The 21,186-nt window shown below is 45.1% G+C and overlaps 1 protein-coding gene across 2 annotated transcripts in view; it reads right to left on the minus strand.

The window, feature by feature from the left end:
* Positions 1-16,973, minus strand: part of CYTH3 (cytohesin 3) — a 113,517-nt gene extending 96,544 nt beyond the window's left edge. For both annotated transcript variants that reach the window (XM_008018725.3, XM_073012802.1), the window contains exon 1: positions 16,790-16,973. In XM_008018725.3, the coding sequence (XP_008016916.2) occupies positions 16,790-16,823 (34 nt within the window). In that variant the 5' untranslated portion in view covers positions 16,824-16,973. The remainder of the gene's footprint in view (positions 1-16,789) is intronic.
* Positions 16,974-21,186: the final 4,213 nt, after the last annotated feature.

The following is a 21,186-nucleotide window of genomic DNA, read 5'->3' on the forward strand; positions in this document are numbered from 1 at the left end:
GTCACTGATCCAATCAACTACATTTCTTGATGGCTGAAACCAAGATAAAACCGCCTACATCAAGTCCTGACACTCGAGAACTTCTGCTGGGATATTCTCTCCGTTCAGGCAGGGGGCCTAGAGCATACTCCCACTTGTGGAACTCTTAGGCAGGTCACACCAAACCCCAAGGTGGCTGGAAGGACTAGGATAGTGGACTTCTCTCTGAAGACACAAACTCTTTGCTACTCTTTACAAGTAAAACGGAAATGGGAGATAAAAGTTTTAGTGCAGAACTTAAAAAAAGACTTCTGAAATAGATGGTCTTCATTACCTGTAGATGCGAGACAGTCAGGTCTTACCAGGATAATAGGCAATACTTGACAGGAAGACATGCAAAGAGAGAAGCCCCCAGACTCTTCTACTGAGAAGGGAAAAGTGGGGAGGGGTGGAAGCAGTGGGAAGGTAATAGAGACTTAAATCCTAAAACAAATGTCCAACTACTAATAGCAGCAGAATCTAGGGGAAATAGCTTATGTTCTTTCCAGATTAAAAAATTAAAGTCATGTTCTGCTGTCCAGCCAAATTACTGGGCACTTGTGAGGCAGAGCAACTAATAGGGGAGCCAAGGGAGGGCAAGGACACAGTGCGTCCATTTGGACTCTGCTCCCTCCGTGAGCTGTCATCAAGAGTGAGTGCCAGCGGGACAATGTGTGGGGAGTAACAGCTAGCAGACTTCAAGACCAGTCTGACCACAAAAAGGAAGGAAAGAAGGCATCTGACTTTCTTTTGTGAAAACTGGAACATCCTAGTAACCACCTGACTAGTATACAGCTTAACCACTACTTCAAACTAAATTTCAGGAACACAGTCCGTAACAGACACCCTGTGATTCCCGAGAAAATGCAACACTTTAGAAGAAGACTTATCCAACGTGAAGATTCTTTTTACATAAGGCAATGAAAGGCATCACTTATTCTTGAAATGTGTCATGCTCTCAGAAGTGTGGTCATATACTGAATCAAAGTCTACAATCGCTCATCCTCCCACGCCTGGGAAATACAGCCTCATCATGTGAACAGGCCAAACATTCAAAAGACACTAAAATTCTTCAATTTTCCCATACTCTAACACAAACAAAACTGAATTCATTTGTCTGATCCTTTCTCAACTCAAAAAAATTTTAATCTAATTACTGAAACTTGGAAAAGGACATTCTTATTTCCTCTCTGTGAAGAACTAAAAGGAAGTCCTGTCTTCTAACAGAATATTAAATTGCCAATGTATGCCACCTTTGATTACTGCATTTTTCTAAATGGACATGTTAAAATAAAGATTTGCCAAATGAAATTATTAAAGTATTTCTAAGAATATTAAAATATATTTTGTTTTATTAAAAGGGGAGAAAGTGTTGATCTCAAAAAGAAAATATAACCTAGCTCAGTTCTTAAAGTAATATTTATATGCTTAATGAATATTTACGGAAGAGAAAAGGTGTTTTTCTCTTTGCACTCTATGGCGAGGAGGTCCTTACTGAACGAATGAGAGAACAAAACCTACCTGCTGCTACAGCCGGTATCACGCCAGATGTCTTGAGCTCCAAGTTACAGTACACTGCTACTCAATCATTTAAACAAGAGGGGTATTTACTGCCCCACATGACGGGAAACGTGGAGGCAGGCAGGTTCCTGGGTGGGTGAAATTCAGCAACAGCACCATCTAGAATTCCGCTGGTCATCCTCAGGGTGTGGGCTTGGAAATGGACAGGCTTCATTAAGAGCCACTGTGAATGCAAGTTGGCTACTCATCCAGGCCCAATGAAGTCTAGCGTAAGAAATGCAACGGGGCTGGGCACGGTTGCTCACTCCTGGGTGGATCACTTGAGGCCAGGAGTTTAGGACCAGCCTGGGCAACGTAGCAAGATCTTGTCTCTACAAAAAATATTTCTTTTTCAAAAAATATTTTTAAATTCGCTGAGTGTGGTGGTGAGGGCCTAGCTAGTTGAGAAGCTGAGGTAGAGGGATCACTTGAGCCAAGGAGGTTGAGGCTGCAAAGAGCCATGATCATGCCATGGCACTCTGGCATAGGAGACAGAGCAAGATCCAGTCTCAAAAAAAAAAAAAAAAGAAAGAAAAGAAAAGAAACGCAACTCCTCATATATTTATTGTGAAGGAAGAAACTTCTTGGAGAAACCTCCCTGCACACTGCCCTGCACGTTGGCCAGACTTGGATGACACTTCCACCTCTCCTCCACTCGCGGATAAAGAAAGAGGGATTATCCCAGCTGCTTAGACCATTTAAGATATAACTCTTTGTGGTGATAAAGTCCTCTTCCCTGATGGGTAAACATCTAAACAATTCATGGTTCTGTGGGCAAGGAAGCAAAGAAGGGTGGATTTGCAACAGGGCATCAACAATGTCTTCTACACAGAGTTAAATACGGCTATAAAAATGACCACAAGATACACAGCAACGGGCAACAGAGAAATAAACTGGTTGATCAATGCTTCTTCTGCCCTGCAAAATGTCTACGTCCCATTTTATGGTTTCAAATCAAGAGTTGTTATTTAACTTACATTTTACAGAAAGGAAAAAAATATTGTTTAAAGTCTATCAGTCACCCTAATTCTTGAATCAACTATAAAAATAGCTCAGTAATTACTGCTTTAATGAACCCTCATATTATCAAATTGTGGTTTTACAGAACCTCCAGAATGTGAAATAAATGCAACCCAGATGTTCACTAAAAAATGAAAACAAGATTGTTTTTACTTCATAGCAACCGAATAGGTCAACCCATTTCCTCCTTCAGAGAATTCTCAGAGGGCCACAAACTCCACTCAAAGAGCATGTGTTTCATATGTATCTGTCCAGAGAAAAAGGAAACTCTGCTGTCCAAAATAAACGGAGAATATTATATGTTCCCATGAAAGTGAATTAGAAAGTTGCAGTAAGGCTGTGTCTACACATTGCCAAACATCTGGATGAAAACTTGGGGACAAAAAAATCACAAATTACCTAGATATTGGGAAATACTTTCTGATCATCATCCAAATGTTTTGTTTTATAGCAAATTGCTGATTTTATTAATTACAGACATAAGTTTTTCAAAAGAAGACTACAGTAATTAACAATAGCCCTATTGAGAGTTTAAAGCAGGAACTTTTATTCTCTCCTATTTGAACAGTGTTCCTGGTGACTTACTAAAAACCAAGTCAGCTAAAAGAGTAAATTTGCTCTAGGAAAGTAAATCAAAAAATCTTCTTGGCCAACTGAAATTGACTCAGGTGAGTCTCTTCTAATATTTACATAATACTGAAAAGATATTTATCTGAAATAAATGCTTGCTGTATTGGCTCCAGCCAAATTATAAAGCACTACAGAATCTTGTATCTATTCTACATTAACTGAGTACTTGACATTAACTATAAAAAGTTTGTTTGGTTAACTTCAAAAATCAGGATGGAGAGTCATGTATTTTCTACTCTCATTTAAATGATTTACTATTTTCCCCACAAACTCAAAATATTTTACACACACACACACACACATATATATATATATATATATTTTTTTTTTTTGAGACAGATTTTCACTCTTGTTGCCCAGGCTGGAGTGCAATGGCGTGTTCTCAGCTCACCAGAACCTCCGCCTCCCAGGTTCAAGTGATTCTCCTGCCTCAGCCTCCTGAGTAGCTAGGATTACAGGCATGCACCACCACACCCGGCTCATTTTGTATTTTTAGTAGAGACAGAGTTTCTCCATGTGGTCAGGCTGGTGTCGAACTCCCAATCTCAGGTGATCCACCCTCCTCGGCCTCCCAAAGTGCTGGGATTACAAGCATGAGCCACCGTGCCCAGCCAATATTTAACATATCTTAAGTAGCTTTTAGGATACTTTGACAAAACCTATTTTTTTAATTTCATTTCATTTCAAAAGTTGCAATAGTCCTACATTACAGGCTGACAAACCCGCTTTCTAAAGGATCTGCCAATAATTTCTTAAAACTGATCTACCTCTCCCAAAGTTACTTATACTAAGAGTGTGAGAATGCAAACAGCATTATTATTCTAAGCTGCCTGATATAAATTATTACTGGTCTCCTGTGAAAACTTCCTGAGAAATATTTCACTGCAAAACAGACATACCCTTCCCTCACTTAGCTCCAGCCATGCGGGCTTCCCCTCTATTCTCATAACATGCCACATTTCCAATTAAGGCCCATGGCACGTGCCTTTCCTTCAGCAAAGACACACCTTCCCCCACTAGCTCCTTAGCCCATTCCAGTCTAGCTAGCTCCCTGCCTCTCCCCAAACTGTTTTTCTTTAACATCACCAAGTCCAGTAGACATGTCTCCATCCCATTTTAGGCCGTCTCTAAGTGCATTCAACACAGCTGATCACTCCTCTCTTCTGCAATGCCACACAATCTTCAAGGCTTCCTGGGCCTCACTGGTTACCCTGCTAGTCAGCTTTGCTGCATTGTCCTCAGTCCTAGGATTTTTCTCCTCTCTCAATTCTCTTCCCATGTGAGCTCATCCACTCACATGAATTAAAATCTCCCCAATGTTTATCTCCTACCCAAATTAGTCTTCTGAGCAGCAGACTGACACAGTCAACTGCCTACCTACCATCTCCACTAGGATATCTCACTGACAAGTCCATTTTAAATAGCAAAATTGAATTCCTGAGAGTCTGCTTCCAGTAAAAAGCTGACTAGCTCATTGTAGACCAACCTTTCTGCCAAGAACAACTTAAAAAGCTGAACAAATTATTAGAAACAACTGTTTGAAGGCATCAGCAAGCTACCCATGCAGTGAGGACTCTGGAGGCCAGGATTCCAGAGAGAAAAGGGGAGTGCAGAGAAGTGAGTCCAATCACCGGGGCCACTTTTCTCCTTGAGGGATTTGCCAATTCACAGCAGAAGCTGGGAAGCCAAAATACCAAACAGAATCAAGTGACTGAGAATCCAAGAAGGTCAGCAGAATAGCCACCAGTCTTAGGGGACTGAGGGGACAAAAATTAGAGTTCAGGGGCTTGCCAAGTAGAAGCAGCCCTGGGAAGCATCCCAAGCTTTCAGTGGGAACCACTGAAGGCTATAACCTAGGAGAAGGGTAAACCAGAATAGACCAAGCCTCATAATTTTAAAGTGATGTTCCAGCCAGGTAAGGTGGCTCAGGCCTGTAATCCCAGCACCTTTGGAGGCTGAGGCAGGCAGATCATTTGAGGCAGGAGTTCAAGACCAGTCTGGGAAACATATTGAGACGCTTGCTCTACAAAAATAAAAGCGAAAACAGACAACAGAACACGCTCACTCACAAGGCATCCAAATATCGGAGTTATCAGACACAGACTTTAACTGTGATTTGTTTAATAAAGCAGTTGACAAGATAAAAAATGCCAGCAGAAAATTGGAATCTTAAAAAAAAAATCAAGAAAACTGGAAAAGACAATAATGGAAATTAAGAACTCAATAAATGAGTTTAACAGCAATTACAGTTGAAGAAAGGATTAGTACAATGGAATATAAGTCAGAAGAAGATATAGAATGAACCACAGAGAGGCAAAGGCATAAAGAATACAGAAAAGAATCTAAGACATGGCCGAGCGCGGTGGCTTAAGCCTGTAATCCCAGCACTTTGGGAGGCCGAGACGGGCGGATCACGAGGTCAGGAGATGGAGAACATCCTGGCTAACACGGTGAAACCCCGTCTCTACTAAAAATACAAAAAACTAGCCGGGCGAGGTGGCAGGCGCCTGTAGTCCCAGCTACTCGGGAGGCTGAGGCAGGAGAATGGCGTAAACCCGGGAGGCGGAGCTTGCAGTGAGCTGAGATCCGGCCACTGCACTCCAGCCTGGGCAACAGAGAAAGACTCTGTCTCAAAAAAAAAAAAAAAAAGAATCTAAGACATACAGGACACAACACAGAGGATACATTTAATGTACAGGTAATTAGTCCTGGAAGGAGATGAGATAGGAAATGCAGCAGAAGCAATCAATGAAGAGATAATGAACAAGAATTCTGTAAATCTAATTTAAGATCAAGCTTTGTCACAGCACTGCCAAAAAGAAAAAGAACAACTAATCCCAAGCAGGATACATTTGAGGAAAACCACATCTGGACACACCACATAACAGCTGAAAACCAAACCCAAAGAGAACATCTTAAAAGCAGCCTAAAGGGAAGAAAAAACACTAACTGGAAAAGAGTGACAGTAAGACTGATGCAGCTGACTTCTCCACAGAATCAATGGAAGCCAGAAGGCAATCAAATTACCCCTTCGAAAGGCTGCAGGAAGGCCAGGCTCAGTGGCTGATGCCTGTAATCCCAACACTTTGGATCACTTGAGGCCAGTAGTTCAACACCAGCCTGAGCAACACAGTGAGACCTCCCATCTTTACCAAAAAATTAAAAATTGCAAGAAATTAACTTGAAAGCCTACAACTATAATCCTGATGAAACTACCCTTCAAAAACAGAGGCAAGCTTAGCACAGCGGTACATGCCTGTAGTCCCAGCTACTCGGGAGGCTGAGACAGGAGGACTGCTTGAGCCCAGTAGTTCAAGGCTACAGTGAGCTATGATGGCATCACTGCTCTCCAGCCTGGGCAACAGAGTGTGACTCTGTAATAAAAAAAAATTTTAAGTGGAGGCAAAGTAAAGATATTTTTGACCCAAAAAACAAAGAAATGAACCCTCAAAATAGTTTTTTCCCATTCATTAAGCGACACCACTACCAAGCCAGAAACCTAGTCATATTTGATTCCTGCAGTTCCTGTACCTCTAACCTTCACCAAGCTGACAGTATGTCCATCTGATTCTCCAAAATACATTCTATCCCGTAACAAGAGCTCACTTATAACAAACTTTCACATGTACCCCTGAACCTAATATAAAAGTTTTAAAAAATATATTTCATCACTATAAAGCAACACAAATTAAAACAATACATCATTTCTTACTCGTGAGATAGGCAAACATTTAAAAGTAAGGCAAACACTGTGTGCTCATGACAATGCTGGGAAATCACACTATTCACAAGCCCCTAATGAGAAAGCAATCTGTTATCTATTAAAACTGAAGCATGCCTATAACTCACAACTGCAATTTCAGAAATATACTCTAGATAAACTGTGAGGGGAGAGAAGACTAAGGAGCTCACCTCAGTGCCGTTTGTACCACCACCAGTGTAACACTGACATTAACAAGTTCAACACAGGGCTAAACCCGGTGGCTCACACCTGTAATCCCAGCACTTTGGGAGGCCAAGGCAGGCGGATCACTTGAGGTCAGGAGTTCAAGATCAGCCTGGCCAACATAGCAAAAACCTGTCTCTATTAAAAATGCAAAAAATTTAGTAGGGCATGGTGTTGCAAGCCTGTAATCCCAGCTACTCAAGTGGCTAAGGCAGAAGAACGGCTTGAACCCGGGAGGTGGGAGGTCGCAGTGAGCCAAGATCGCACCACTGTGCTCCAGCCTGGGCAACACAGTGAGGAAAATGTCTTCAAAAAAAAAAAAAAAGCTCAACAGAGGACAAGATAGACAAAACGTGATCACAATTAAAATAAACAAGGTCTATATATAATCACAAAGATAATCTCTAATGCAAGCTGCAGAAGATTACATACTGTGTGACATTGGCTTTATAAACTTTTTAAAACAAATTAGGGCCAAGTACGGTTGCTCACACCTGTAATCCCAGCACTTTGGAAGGCCGAGGTGGGCGGATCATCTGAGGTCAGAAGTTCAAGACCAGCCTGGCCAACATGGTGAAACCCCATCTTTACTAAAAATGCAAAAAATTAGCTGGGCATGGTGGTGGGCACCTGTAATCCCAGCTACTCGGGAGGCTGAGGCAGGAGAATCGCTTGAATCAGGGAGGCGGAGGTTGCAGTGAACCAAGATCGCACCATTGCACTCCAGCCTGGGCAACAAGAGCAAAACTCTGTATCAAAAGAGAGGAAAAAAAAAGACCTGTACATTGCTTATGGAGGCATACGCACATCTGTTAAAGTATGAAACATATACCAGGCCAGGCACGGTGGCTCATGCCTGTAATCCAAGCACTTTGGGAGGCCAAAGTGAGTGGATCATTTGTGGTCAGGAGTTGGAGACCAGCCTGGCCAACATGGTGAGATACTGAGATACTGTCTCTACTAAAAATAGAAAAATTAGCTGGGTGTAGTGGCGCCCACCTGTAATCCCAGCTACTTGGAAGGCTGAGGCAGAAGAATCACTTGAACCTAGGAGATGGAGGTTGCAGTGAGCTGAGATCACACCACTGCACTCCAGCCTGGGTGACAGAGTGAGACTCCATCTCAAAAAACAAACAAAAGCACCATACACCAGAGAGCCCCGTATCAAATTCATAATGGTTGCCTCTAGGAAACATGAAAGCAAAAAGCAAAAGGACCAGGGATTGCTAGACAAAAGTGACTTCAACTTTATTCAATATTTATTAACAAATATTTACTGAAAGGCTACTATGTCCCAAGCACTGTCCTAGATCTTGGAGATACAACTGTGGATAAAAGCAGAAAATACTCTTACTTTCATAGAACTCACATTCTAAGAGAAAAGAAACACATAGATAATAGGTAAGGGGTGACACGTGCTAAGGAAGAAAAATAAAGCTGGGAGTAACAATGAATGTGATTTTAGACAGGTGGTCAAGGAAGACTTCTGTGATAAGGAAACATTTGAGCAGAAACTTGAAAGAGACAAGAATACACCACATGCAGGTATCTGAGAGGAAACCACTACAGGGGCAGAAAGTGCAAAGGCACTGAGGCAGGAGTGTGCTTGGCAAGGAGACCAATGAGACAGACCAGAGTCAGGGAGGAAACAGGAGAGGAGTGACAGGAAATGTCAGAGATAGCAGGGGACTAGAGTAGTGGTCAAGGGCAGTCCCCAAGGTCAGAATGTTTTTTTACATATTGAAAAGGTTATGGGGAAAAAAAAAAAAAAAGACTTGTGACAGAGACCGTATGTGACCCACAAAGCCTACAAGGTTTACTATCTGGCCCTTTTATTTAAAAAAGCTTGGCCGGGCGCAGTGGCTCACGCCTGTATTCCCAGCACTTTGGGAGGCCGAGGCGGGCAGATCACGAGGTCAGGAGTTCGAGATCCGCCTGGCCAATATGGTGAAACACTGTCTCTACTAGAAAAAAAAAAAATTTACAAAAAATTAGCCAGGCGTGATGGCACATGCCTGTAATCCCAGCTACTCAGGAGGCTCAGGTAGGAGAATCACTTGAACCCAGGAGGCAGAGGTTGCGGTGAGCCGAGATCGCTCCACTGCACTCCGGCCTAGCTGACAGAGCAAGACTCCATTTCAAAAAAGAAAAAAGAAGAGCTTGCAGCCTCCTAAACTACAGCGTGTAGGCCACGGTAAGGTCTGAGAATAGGATTCTGAATAAACCGAGGAAAGAGCAAACTTTAAGCGAGGAGTGACATGACCTAAGTGTCAAAGGGAATCGCCCTGGCTGCAGTGTGAACAAGGATGACAATGGGAGAACCGTCAGAAGGCTTAAGGCAAAAAAAATGAAAGATGGCACCAAAATTTTGGTCTGAGCAACTGGAAGAACACCACCACAATATACTGAGATGTAGAGACTTACCAGTAATGCTTTATTTTTTAAAAAATAGACCTAAAAAATGCAACAGAACATTGACAGCTATTATGTCAATTCTGAGTAGTGGGAATAAGAGTGCTGGTTTCATTATGCTTTGTATTTTTCTGTATGTTTTATGCAGATGTGTTTTATATGTATCCTTCCCTCCATATTTTCCACTACCACCCTAAACCACCAAGCCCCTGTAACTCTCACCTGAACCACTGCAACAACTCCCTTCTCCCAAGTCCTCCCTTCTCCTCCTCCAATCCATTCTCCACTCAGGAGTCAAGAATATGCTTCTTTAAAAAGCAGGGGGCAGTGGTTGAGAGTGCGGATTCTGAAACAGAAGGCCTGCGTTCGAATCGCAGCTCCACCACTTGCTAGCTGTGAAATCTGAGACAAATTATTTAGCTTCCCTATGCCTCCATCTTCCAATCTGTAAATAGTAATATTATGAAGAGCTAATAAATTAAGACATAGAAAGTACGCAGGACATACAGCATCAAGCAAATATTAGCTAAAATTATTGAAATGTAAATCAAAGGAGATATTCCTGTTTAAAAATCTTTCAGCAGCTTCACGTACTTAGAATAAAATCTGCATTCCTTAGCTACTGAATGCCTGACATGGCCCCAGCCTATCTCTCCCGCTTCACTGTCTGTTCGAGCCACACAAAGCTGCTTTTAATTCTCTAGAATACTCAGCTCTTGCCAGCTCCATGCCTTTCCTTCTGTCTGGTCCACTATCCCTATAGGTTGCACTGGAAGGGCATTTCCTCAGAAGCCTTGCCTGACCACGGGCTTTCCCTACACTTCTCCCATCCCACACTTTCTCTTCCTCAACCTCTTGTTGATTTCCTTTAACACACCTAGCATAATATGTGGTTATTTTATAGATAGCTGTTTACCTCTTTTGTCTGTCTCTCCATCTAAACATTAGCTTCATGAACATGGGAAATTTATCTGCCGTATTCACCACCATCAGGCACTGATACAGTTTTGATACAGGCCCCGCCCAAATCTCATGTTGAACTGTAATCCCCAATGTTGGAGGGGAGGCGACTGGATCATGGAGGCAGATCCCTCATGGCTCAGTGCTGCCCTTGCAACAGTGAGTAAGGACCCCTGAGAGCTGGTCGTTTAAGGGTGTGGCATTTCTTCCCTCTTGCTCCTGCGCTGGCCATGTGATGTGCCTGATCCTGCTTCACCTTCCACTATGAGTAAAAAGCTCCCTGAGGCCTCCCCGGAAGCCGAGCAGATCCTGGCACCATGCCTGTGCAGCCTGCAGAACCATGAGTTCGTGAAACCTCGTTTCTTTATATACAAGCCAGGCTCAGGTATTTCTTTTTTTTTTTTTTTTTTTTTTTTTTTGAGACGGAGTCTCGCTCTGTCGCCCAGGCTGGAGTGCAGTGGCCGGATCTCAGCTCACTGCAAGCTCCGCCTCCCGGGTTCACGCCATTCTCCTGCCTCAGCCTCCCGGGTAGCTGGGACTACAGGCACCCGCCACCTCGCCCCGCTAGTTTTTTGTATTTTTTAGTAGAGACGGGGTTTCACTGTTAGCCAGGATGGTCTCGATCTCCTGACCTCGTGATCCACCCGTCTCGGCCTCTCAAAGTGCTGGGATTACAGGCTTGAGCCGCCGCGCCCGGCCTAGGTATTTCTTTAGAGCAATGCAAAAACGGCATAACACAGGCACTAATAGCTCTTGCGTCATGCACAGAAGAACCTGGTATTTGGTAGAAACACTATCAACATTTGAGTAAATGACTACAGAAGAATATGCTCTAAGCATAATCTAAAAGCATCCACTTTTTAAACTCTCCAAAGTACACTAGTTAACTTACTACAGACTGAAAAACAGACAACATTTTATAACCTTACACTGGATATCATGTTATCTTTCTGTTGCTGTCTTCCCAGAATATTTTGTTTGTTTTGAGACCAAGTCTCACTCCGTTGCCAGGCAGTGGCACTATCTCCGCTTACTGCAACCTCTGCCTCCCGGGTTCAAGCAATTCTCCTGCCTCAGCCTCCCGAGCAGCTGGGACTACAGGCGCATGCCACTATGCCCGGCTAATTTTTTTTTTTTTTTTTTTTTTTTTTGAGACGAAGTCTCGCTCTATCGCCCAGGCTGGAGTGCAGTGGCTGGATCTCAGCTCACTGCAAGCTCCGCCTCCCGGGTTCACACCATTCTCCTGCCTCAGCCTCCCGAGTAGCTAGGACTACAGGCGCCTGCCACCTCGCCCAGCTAGCTTTTTGTATTTTTTTTTTTTTTAGTAGAGACGGGGTTTCACCGTGTTAGCCAGGATGGTCTCGATCTCCTGACCTCATGATCCGCCCGTCTCGGCCTCCCAGAGTGCTGGAATTACAGGCTCAAGCCACCGGCCCCGCCTGCCCAGCTAATTTTTGTATTTTTTAGTAGAGACGGGGTTTCACCATATTGGCCAGGCTGGTCTCGAACTGCTAACCTCATGATCTACCCACCTCAGCCCCCCAAAGTGCTGGGATTACAGGCGTGAGCTACTGTGCCCAGCCATATTTTTTAATCTATAAAAATTCCCTCAAAAAAGGTGTAAAATGGGCGTTTTCTTACCAGCATACTATTTTTCTATGAAACTGCTTTCCAATTTTAGAAAAAGTAAAGATAGATTATTCAAACTTTTTTGAATTTCAAAAAATAAAAAGGCACACAGTGAAAAGTTTCCTCCCCACATATATTCCCCATCCACTCAGTTCCCATCATCCTCCCCAAACAGGTAACCACTGTTATTGGTTCCTCGTTTCACCTTCCAAGGAATCTGCATGTATCAACCATCACTTCCTCTTTCAAAAAACAAGAATGGGAGCACGCAATGCATATTTTCCTATACTTTGCTCTTGTTTTGTTTTTTTTTTGTTTTTTTTTTTGTTTTTTTTTTTTTTTTTTGAGACAGAGTCTCACTCTGTTGCCCAGACTGGAGTGCAATGGCATAATCTCAGCTCACCGCAACCTCCGCCTCCCAGGCTCAAGCAATTCTCCTGCCTCAGCCTCCCGAGTAGCTGAGATTACAGGCACGCGCCACCAGGCCTGGCTAATTTTTGTATTTTTTTTAAGTAGAGACAGAGTTTTACCATGTTGGCCAGGCTGGTCTCGAACTCCTGACCTCAAATGACCCACCCGCCTCGGCCTCCCAAAGTGCTGGGATTATAGGTGTGAGCCACCGCACCCAGCCTGCTCTTGTAACTTAACAAGATATTTTGGAGATCTCTCCACGTCAACTAAGAAAAGAGCTTCCTCGTTCCTTTCTACAACTTTACAACCTCATTAACCATCTGGGTATGGACTTATCTGATAAGTCCTCTGCTTGCTGATGGACACTCAAGGTAATAAATAATCTCGTATCTCATTATCTCACACGTGTACAAATATATCTGCAGGTTAAATTCCTAGAACTGGATTGCTGGGTCAAAGGATTTACACGCCTATAATTTTTAAAGCTACTGCCTAAAGCACTTGTATCTATCAGGGTCCACCCAGAGAAAGAGACATCCAGAGCAACCATCCCTTTAAGAATCTGATATAGAGGGAATTTAATATAAGGAATTAGTGACAGGCGTGTTGGAAAAACTGAAAAGCCAAACAGGAAATGATAACCCAGAGATTAGCAAGAGCAAGCTGCTGTTACCACTTCTCAAATAGAGGGTAAAAGGGAGGAGGTATTTCCAAGACTCAAAGACTAGGACCAAGGGGCAGAAGCTGGAGCCAAAAGGAGACAAGGCACCTGCCAGAGACTCTGCCTGAGGCAAACCCAGGGGAAATAACCTGTTTACGTCCTTTCTCCTGCCATTCCTCCTGCCAGTGGCTCCCAGTGGCCAATCCCAGCCGGAAGCCAGCTGACCAAGGGCCTGGGAAATGTTGCCTGCAGGGGTGAGTCTCTGCAGGGAAAGGGCAAGAAATGGACCTGAGCCAACAGGACATGGGCTGGCCCTGCCTGTGACTAATTTACACTCCTACCCATCAATGTTTGAAACGGCCTTGCCGTTCAAACGTTTCAAACTGGAAACAGACTTTTCACACTTGGGGGTTATCGCCTGTCTGAAGGTGAAAGGTGGGAGCTCAGTCTAGTCTTAATTTGCATGTATTTTATTATGAACAAGGCTCAGCATCTCTTCACCTGAAGCACAGACACCTACACTGATCAGGGAGTGAAGGGGGCAGAGAGAGGAATGCCAATTAGAGTTAATTCACCTCGTCTGCCAGGGATGATCCATTCAGGACCATACATCAGACAGATGCCCAAAGAGGGCATGAAAACAATCCCAACGGGCCAAACTAGTCAGCCACCCTCCAAGTAGAGACTTAGCTCAAGAACTGTTCTCAAAAAACTGAAAGGCAACAAAGTCCCAAAGGAATTAAAGTGCCTTAACTATACTCTGCACACACTGTAAGGAACAATGTGTTCTTGTAATCTTGTAACCCCCTACTCCCTCCTCTTGTAACTGCCTTCCAGCCATTCACGCCACCATCCTCTCTCTCCTTATCTTGCATTGAAAGAACAATACAGTGGACAAAAAGCTAAATTAACTTATAAAAACAGCAAGTAGGAATCTATTTTTCAAGTCTCTTAACCTGACCATTAACAAAAAAAAGACCTTTTCAATTATCTTTGGCCTCTGCCATAACTACTGTTGGAATAGATTATTTACCCTATCTTTTAAACAAGCCGAACTGACTCCCCCAGATACTGTTCAACATTACGTACCATACTCTAAAAATATACCAAAAAATGTTATGCTTTATAATCTGTTGGCAACTGAAACGGTTTTCTTTCAAAGAGCTGAACTTTATTTTATTAAACATGAATTTTAAAGCATTTTTTAAAAATCTAAATGGTATTAACTATAAAGATGTTAACTTCAAAACTTCCAACCGCCAAGAGTTAAATATAAGCACATAAAGTTTATATAATAATTACAATATCACTCATATTTCAAAACGTTTTCACCTGTTTCAAAAATAAATATCCTAATATTGCCAAAAATATTTTTAAGTGTCTGTCACACAGCAAGGGAGAAAGCTAATAACTAAATCAATAAAGGTTAAAAGTTATTTTCCAGCACCTAACATGCTGGCTGGCATTTTGATGGGCAATCAATAAATAAATCCTCATTGTTGAATGTTCCAGTGAGATGAATTAAATGATACACTTAAAACATTCATGTCTCTGACGAGTTTTTTTTCAAATCTGAAATACACACTTATTTCAGAAACTTGGAAAATATAAAAAGAAAATAATCCATGTCACCAATTTTTATGTTGTTTAGACCATGATATATAAAATGGCTTATTTTAATGGTTGTAAAATACTTCAATAAACTTCCCATAATTTACCTCACCATGCCCCTACTCTTGGCATTGCTGTTTCCAATTTTCTGCTATTATAAACAGCATAATACATATCTTTATATGTGAGGGGTTTAAGGTTGTTACCCTGTGATATAGTCCCAGAAGAGATATTAACAACCCAAGGACAGTTTTAAGACTTTTGATATTTAATATCATGCTTTGTTACAGTACTCAAGATCTGCAAATTGCTGGAGCACATTAAAGCCGCCTTTTTTCCTCTTTATGCCTGCTTTTATCTTCAAGTCTACACTTCTTTACTCACAAAGCCCAAAGCACCTTACAAACAAAACTGCCAAGCCAGCTAGCTGCCTTGACGCTAATGTCCAACGTTTGCATATTACAGTTGTCTTTCTTTTCTAACAAGGGAAAACTGCTATGCCCAAATTGTGACAGGCAGGAAACACGACATCCACCGGGAATCCATTCCTTAGGATCTCATGGCTCCAGACGGACAGCCTGACTGTAGGAGGGTTCGCAACTCGGCTCCTTCGTTCCACAGCGCTCCCTTTTCATCAACACACCCACTCGGGGCCACAGTGCTACCCCTAGCTTCAACTATGCGAACCGAACTCGCCAAATGCCATGACGGGTGCCAACTTCCCACCATCCTGGCTGCATCGCGTCTTTCAGCAAAAAAAAAAAAAAATCACCCTCTGAGCAGCACTTGAATTCTAGAAGGCACCTTGATGATGAACCACTTCATCCTGAAGCATTCAATCCTGCTGATTCTTACAGGCAGCTGCTCCGGCAGCCTGTAATTAAGATTTCTCTAAACTGCTCCCTTATTACATGGGGTTCTGATGATTCTGATGATTTCTCTGTCAGCTCAAAGGAGATCTTTAGAAAAAAAAAAAAAAAAGTCTAGAGAACCTCAACTTCGGCTGTTCCTGTAAAAACACGGGCATTAACCCTTTGCTTTCCAAAGCGAACACCCACTCCATACAGAGGCACGTTCCTCTGTTTTTAAAATCTAATTCCCAGCATTACCTAGCAGTCATTTGTATTCCACGAAATAATTTCCAGCAAACACTATTCCTCCAGCAAGAGGAAACCGAACGTCAGGCACTAGACCACCTGGGCCACGCCGGGCACCGATCCGACCCGCTCGGGAGCACCCGGGGCTCCGGGCACACCTGGCTCTCCGGTCTCGCCTCGGTGCTGGGTGCAGCTCGTGACCCCCACCCTCGACCCCACGGAGTTTTTTGCTCACTCTGTCGCGTCTGCCGTTTCCTAAAACGTCTACCCTGACCTGGACTCCAGCTGGCCCCCTCCCCGTTCGAGCAAATCCAGCGACCGTTTCTGACCCAAAGCCAAGCAGACTGTCACGCTTTCCAACCGTTCCCCGGCCCTCCCCTCCTGTACCCCCGAGGAGCCTCCAGTGCAAAACTTTCCCCTCCCGGTTTCCCACCGGCTCAGCCGCTTCCGCCCACCTGAGCTGAAAGGGGGCGTCCGAAACGCCGGACTCCGGAGGGCGTGGACGCCCTTGGCGACAAGATGCGGGGAAGGTCGCCCCGCAAGGTCCCCCGCCCCAGAGGGGCGGCCCCCGAACCCCGGCCCGAGACTCCGGGGCGACCCCGGCCCGCAGCAGCCCTGGCCTGGTACCCAGACCCTCGCCAGCGGTGGACGGCGACCCCGGCCCGCCCCCTCCCTCGGGCCCCCGGAGACCCCGCCGCGGCCCCGGCCCGGCGCGCCTCAGGCCTCCAGCAGGCGCCGCCGCCGCTGCCTCCGACCCCCTCTCCTCCGGCGACCCCCGGCCCCCAGCCCCCGACCCCAGGCCGCCCGCAAGCCTGCCACACCTCCGACACTCACCGCCACCACCCTCGCCGCCGCCGTCTTCATCCATCTTGAGGCCACTCTCGCAGCCGGCGAGCCGGAGGCCGGCAACAGAGGGGCCGAGGGCTGGGGACGCCGCCGGAGGGAGCGCGCGGGAGACCGGGCGGCTCCTCAGCTCGCGGCCCGGGTCGCGGCCGGGCCTCCTCCCGCCGGGCGGGGCCTCGCTGGTCGGCGTGCCGTCACGTGACCCATGCCCCGCCTCTGCTCGCAGTGGGCGGGGCGTGGGGCCGCGCGGCCCCGCCCTCGGGGACCGGCCGGGCCCGGCGGCGTCTGCGCTGGGGGAGGCGGTAGACCCGGCCCCTGGGGTGCAGGCCGACGTGGTGCGAGTGAAACGAAGCCCCCTCGCCCTCAGCATTCCAGTAGCCTGCGGACGGGCGTGGGGCCCCGGACACTGGAACGCAACACTCTGCAAAACCCAGTGGCCAGGGGTGCAACATACACGTGCACTCGGGGTAAAAGATCAAGAAACGAACGCATTCAGAAGTCAGGCCTGGCTAGGCTCGGTGGCTCACACCTGTATTCCAATACTTTGAGAGGACGAGGTGGGAGGATGGCTGGAGACCAGAAGTTGGAGACCAGCGCCGGTAACATAGCGAGACCCCGTCTCTACAGAGAATTTTTTTAATTACCTGGGCATGGTGGCGTGTGCCTGTAGTTCCAGCTACTGGGGAGTCTGAGGTACGAGGTCACGTCAGTTGAGCCCAGTAGGCAGAGGCTGCAGTGAGTTATCATTGCATCACTGCACTCCAGTCTGGGTGGCAGAGTGAGACCCTGTCTCAAGAAAATAGAAAAAGATCAGGCCTTCTCCTTCCTAAGACATGCATGTCAGAATAATTCCAGTCTTTCAGCTGTCTTATATATATTGGAGGCTCTCCTCCTTCCCTCCTGGTGAGTGCATGTTTAAATTAACAAAATGCAGGGCTTGTAAATGAACGTGGTGGTGAGGTTAGAACGGAATCCCAGTCCAACACACCTAGGGCTCAGCTCTCAAAGGGCATTGTAGGCGTTGGCCAATCTGGCGGCTGATGCCCTTGGAGTTGAGCGCCGGTCTCCCTTGGAGAGCTGCCAGCTGTCCTGGATTTATGATGCAGAAGGAGCTCTGAATTCAATTTCCCTTGGGCACAGCCAGGGTCCTCAGCGCGGGCCTCCTGGGCAGAAGGCCTCCCCCGGCCCCTGCTCCACATCGATGGATCTCCTCTATCACTCCCCATATCTTGCTTCCAGTAACTCCTGAAGCATTGCTTGTGGCCCCTCCCAAGCCTTTCTGCTGGAACCCAATTGCATTAAAGAAAAGCAAACATTGTAATGGAGGAGATAGCTCATCTCTAATATAATTTTCCAGCAACTGTTTTATATTTACATGCTGTCCATTGAACCAAAGGATCCTTCCGTTGTCATCTATCAAAGTGGACAACTTTCACCTTTTGGTTCAAGGTTGCAGGATGATTTCAAAGTTCAATCTCCTAATAACCTCAAGAATTAAACACCAAGCATTCTCGTGCGACCAAAGCCACGAGGGACACTTTTTTTTTTTTTTTCCGAGACCAGGTCTCGCTCTTTTGCCCAGTCTGGAGTGCAATGTCTCGAGTGATCCTCACACTTCAGCCTCCCAAATAGCTGGGACCATAGGTACACACCACCAGGCGTCGGCTAATTTTTGTATTCTTTTGTAGAGATGAGATCTTGTGATGTTGCCCAGGCTTGTCTCAAACTTCTGGCCTCAAGCAATCCTCCCACCTTGGCCTCCCGAAGTGCTGGGATTACAGGCATGAGTCACCGCACCCAGCCAAGGGACACTTCTGCATGCAAAGGTGTTTGATGGCTTGAGCGACAAAGAGGCACCAGAAAAGGGGTCTGGGAGTCAGGAGATGTAGGGTTCAACCCCCAACCCCCAGACTTGGCTTCCTGATCTTGTTCCCGTCAGCTTTGTTATCTTGGAGATAAGAGCTTAGTTACTGAGAAAAAATGACAGTATTACTTTGAACTCAATAATGAGATATGTGGAGCTTTGAACTCAAAGATACTATCAATTATAAATGCTTTTTCATGTCAATTCTTAATTCTTTAGGTGCCTTAGAATGTGATCCACAGGTGCTTTTCTCAGAGTTTTAATCTGAAAGTGGCTTCTCTGATCTCCATCTTATCTAATTTTAATCAGACTAAAGCACAGCCCAGTTACATAAGCAGGATATTATATTATCCCCATGGTTTAGCCTGGGCTTGCATTTCAACGAATTCTGCAAAAACGTTGGGGGATAAAGACTTTGGGTGTCATCTGTGCACTTTAATGGGGAAATTGGAAGACTTCAAAATCTTCACAACTCGAAGGAATTAATATCTAATGGAAAAATTAGATATTTGCAAAAAGAAGTGTTTTCCAGCATCTCTCAAATCCCACCAAGATAGCAATGATCTAATCTGTTTACACACATATTATCTCTACATACGGGAACTTTAACTATTTTAGTTATCCACTAAGATAGGCACTAACTTTATGCATAGTTTATGAGTGGTTTGCTCAGATGTTGAAAGTTTTATAAGTGAATTTGTAAGGAAAATAATTCATGCAGCAGGCAACACTGCAGAATAACAAGTATTAAACCCAATTATTAAATCATTGCAATCATTTGGTCAGATGATAAATATTTAGGCACCTCCTATATTCCAGACACTGTCCTAGGTGCTGGGAAAATGATGAAAAAGATAAATTCAGTCCCCAGGAATTTTTTTTTTTTGACACAGAGTGTCGTTCTGTCATCCAGGCTGGAGTGCAGTGGCACAGTCTTGGCTCACTGCAAGCTCTGCCTCCCATGTTCTGGCCATTCTCCTGCCTCAGCCTCCCGAAGAGCTGGGACTACAGCTACAGGCTGCCACCACACCCGGCTAATTTTTTTTATGTTTAGTAGAGATGGGGTTTCAGTGTGTTAACCAGGATGGTCTCGATCTCCTGACCTCATGATCCACCCTCCTTGGCCTCCCAAAGTGCTGGGATTACAGGTGTGAGCCACCAAGTCTGGCCCAGTCCCCAGGTTTATGGAATGGATGGCCTAGAAGGAATACAGCCATTAAGCAAATAAATATTGAATTGTAATTTTGACATCTGACTCTGTAGACTTTCTCATAGTATTTGCCGTTTCATGTGAATTGGCTTTGCAGCCTTAAAACTGCTTTAGGGGCTGGGCGCGGTGGCTCATGCCTGTAATCCCAGCACTTTGGGAGGCTGAGGCCGGCAGATCACGAGGTCAAGAGTTTGAGACCAGCCTAGCCAACATGATCAAACCCCATCTCTACCAAAAATATAAAAAATTAGCTGGGCATGGCCAGGCACGGTGGCTCATGCCTGTAATCCCAGCACTTTGGAGGCTGAGCTGGGCAGATCACTTGAAGTCAGGAATTCGAGACCAGCCTGGCCAACATGGTGAAAACCCATCTCTATTAAAACTGCAAAAATTAGCCAGGCGTGGTGGCAGGCGCCTGTAACCCCAGCTACTCAGGAAACTGAGGCAGGAGAATCGCTTGAACCCAGGGAGTGGAGGTTGCAGTGAGCCGAGATCACGCCACTGCACTCCAGCATGGGCAACAAGAGCGAGACTCCATCTCAAAAAAAAAAAAATTGTAATTTTGACATCTGACTCTGTAGACTTTCTCATAGTATTTGCTATTTCATGTGAATTGGCTTTGCAGACTTTCAACTGCCTCAGGGCTGGGCATAGTGACTCATGCCTGTAATCCCAGCACTTTCAGAGGCCAAGGCAGGAGGATCGCTTGAGCCCAGGAGTTCAGGACCAGCCTGGGCAACATAGCAAACCATCTCTCTACAAAAAAATAAAATAAAACATAAATCCCAGCACTTTGGGAGGACGAAGCAGGTGGATCCTTTGAGCTCAGGAGTTCGAGATCAGCCTGGGCAACATGGCAAAACCCCATCTCTACAAAAAATACAAAATCTAATTAGCTGAGCATGGTGACACAAGCCTGTATTCCCAGCTACTTGGGAGGCTGAAGTAGGAGGATCGCTTGAGCCTGGAATGCAGAGGTTGCAGAGAGTCGAGATCGCACCATTGCACTCCACCCTGGGTTACAGAGCCAGACCCTGTCTCAGAAAAAAAAAAAAAAAAAAAGTATTAGCTGGGTGAGGTGGTGCACACTTGTAGTCCCAGCTACTCAGGAGGCTAAGCCCAGAGGTTGAGGCTACAGTGAGCTGTAATCCCAACACCGTACTTCAACCTGGGCAACAGAGTGAGACCCTATCTCAAAACAAAACAAAACAAAAAAACTCCTTCAGGACACAGACTGTAGTCTGTATTTATCCTGTCTCTGCTATCTGCTGCAGGGTGTGGCCATGTCAAAAAAGCGACAACAACAATATTTGT

Source organism: Chlorocebus sabaeus, chromosome 28 (assembly GCF_047675955.1).
Source record: "Chlorocebus sabaeus isolate Y175 chromosome 28, mChlSab1.0.hap1, whole genome shotgun sequence".
Lineage (NCBI taxonomy): Eukaryota > Metazoa > Chordata > Mammalia > Primates > Cercopithecidae > Chlorocebus > Chlorocebus sabaeus.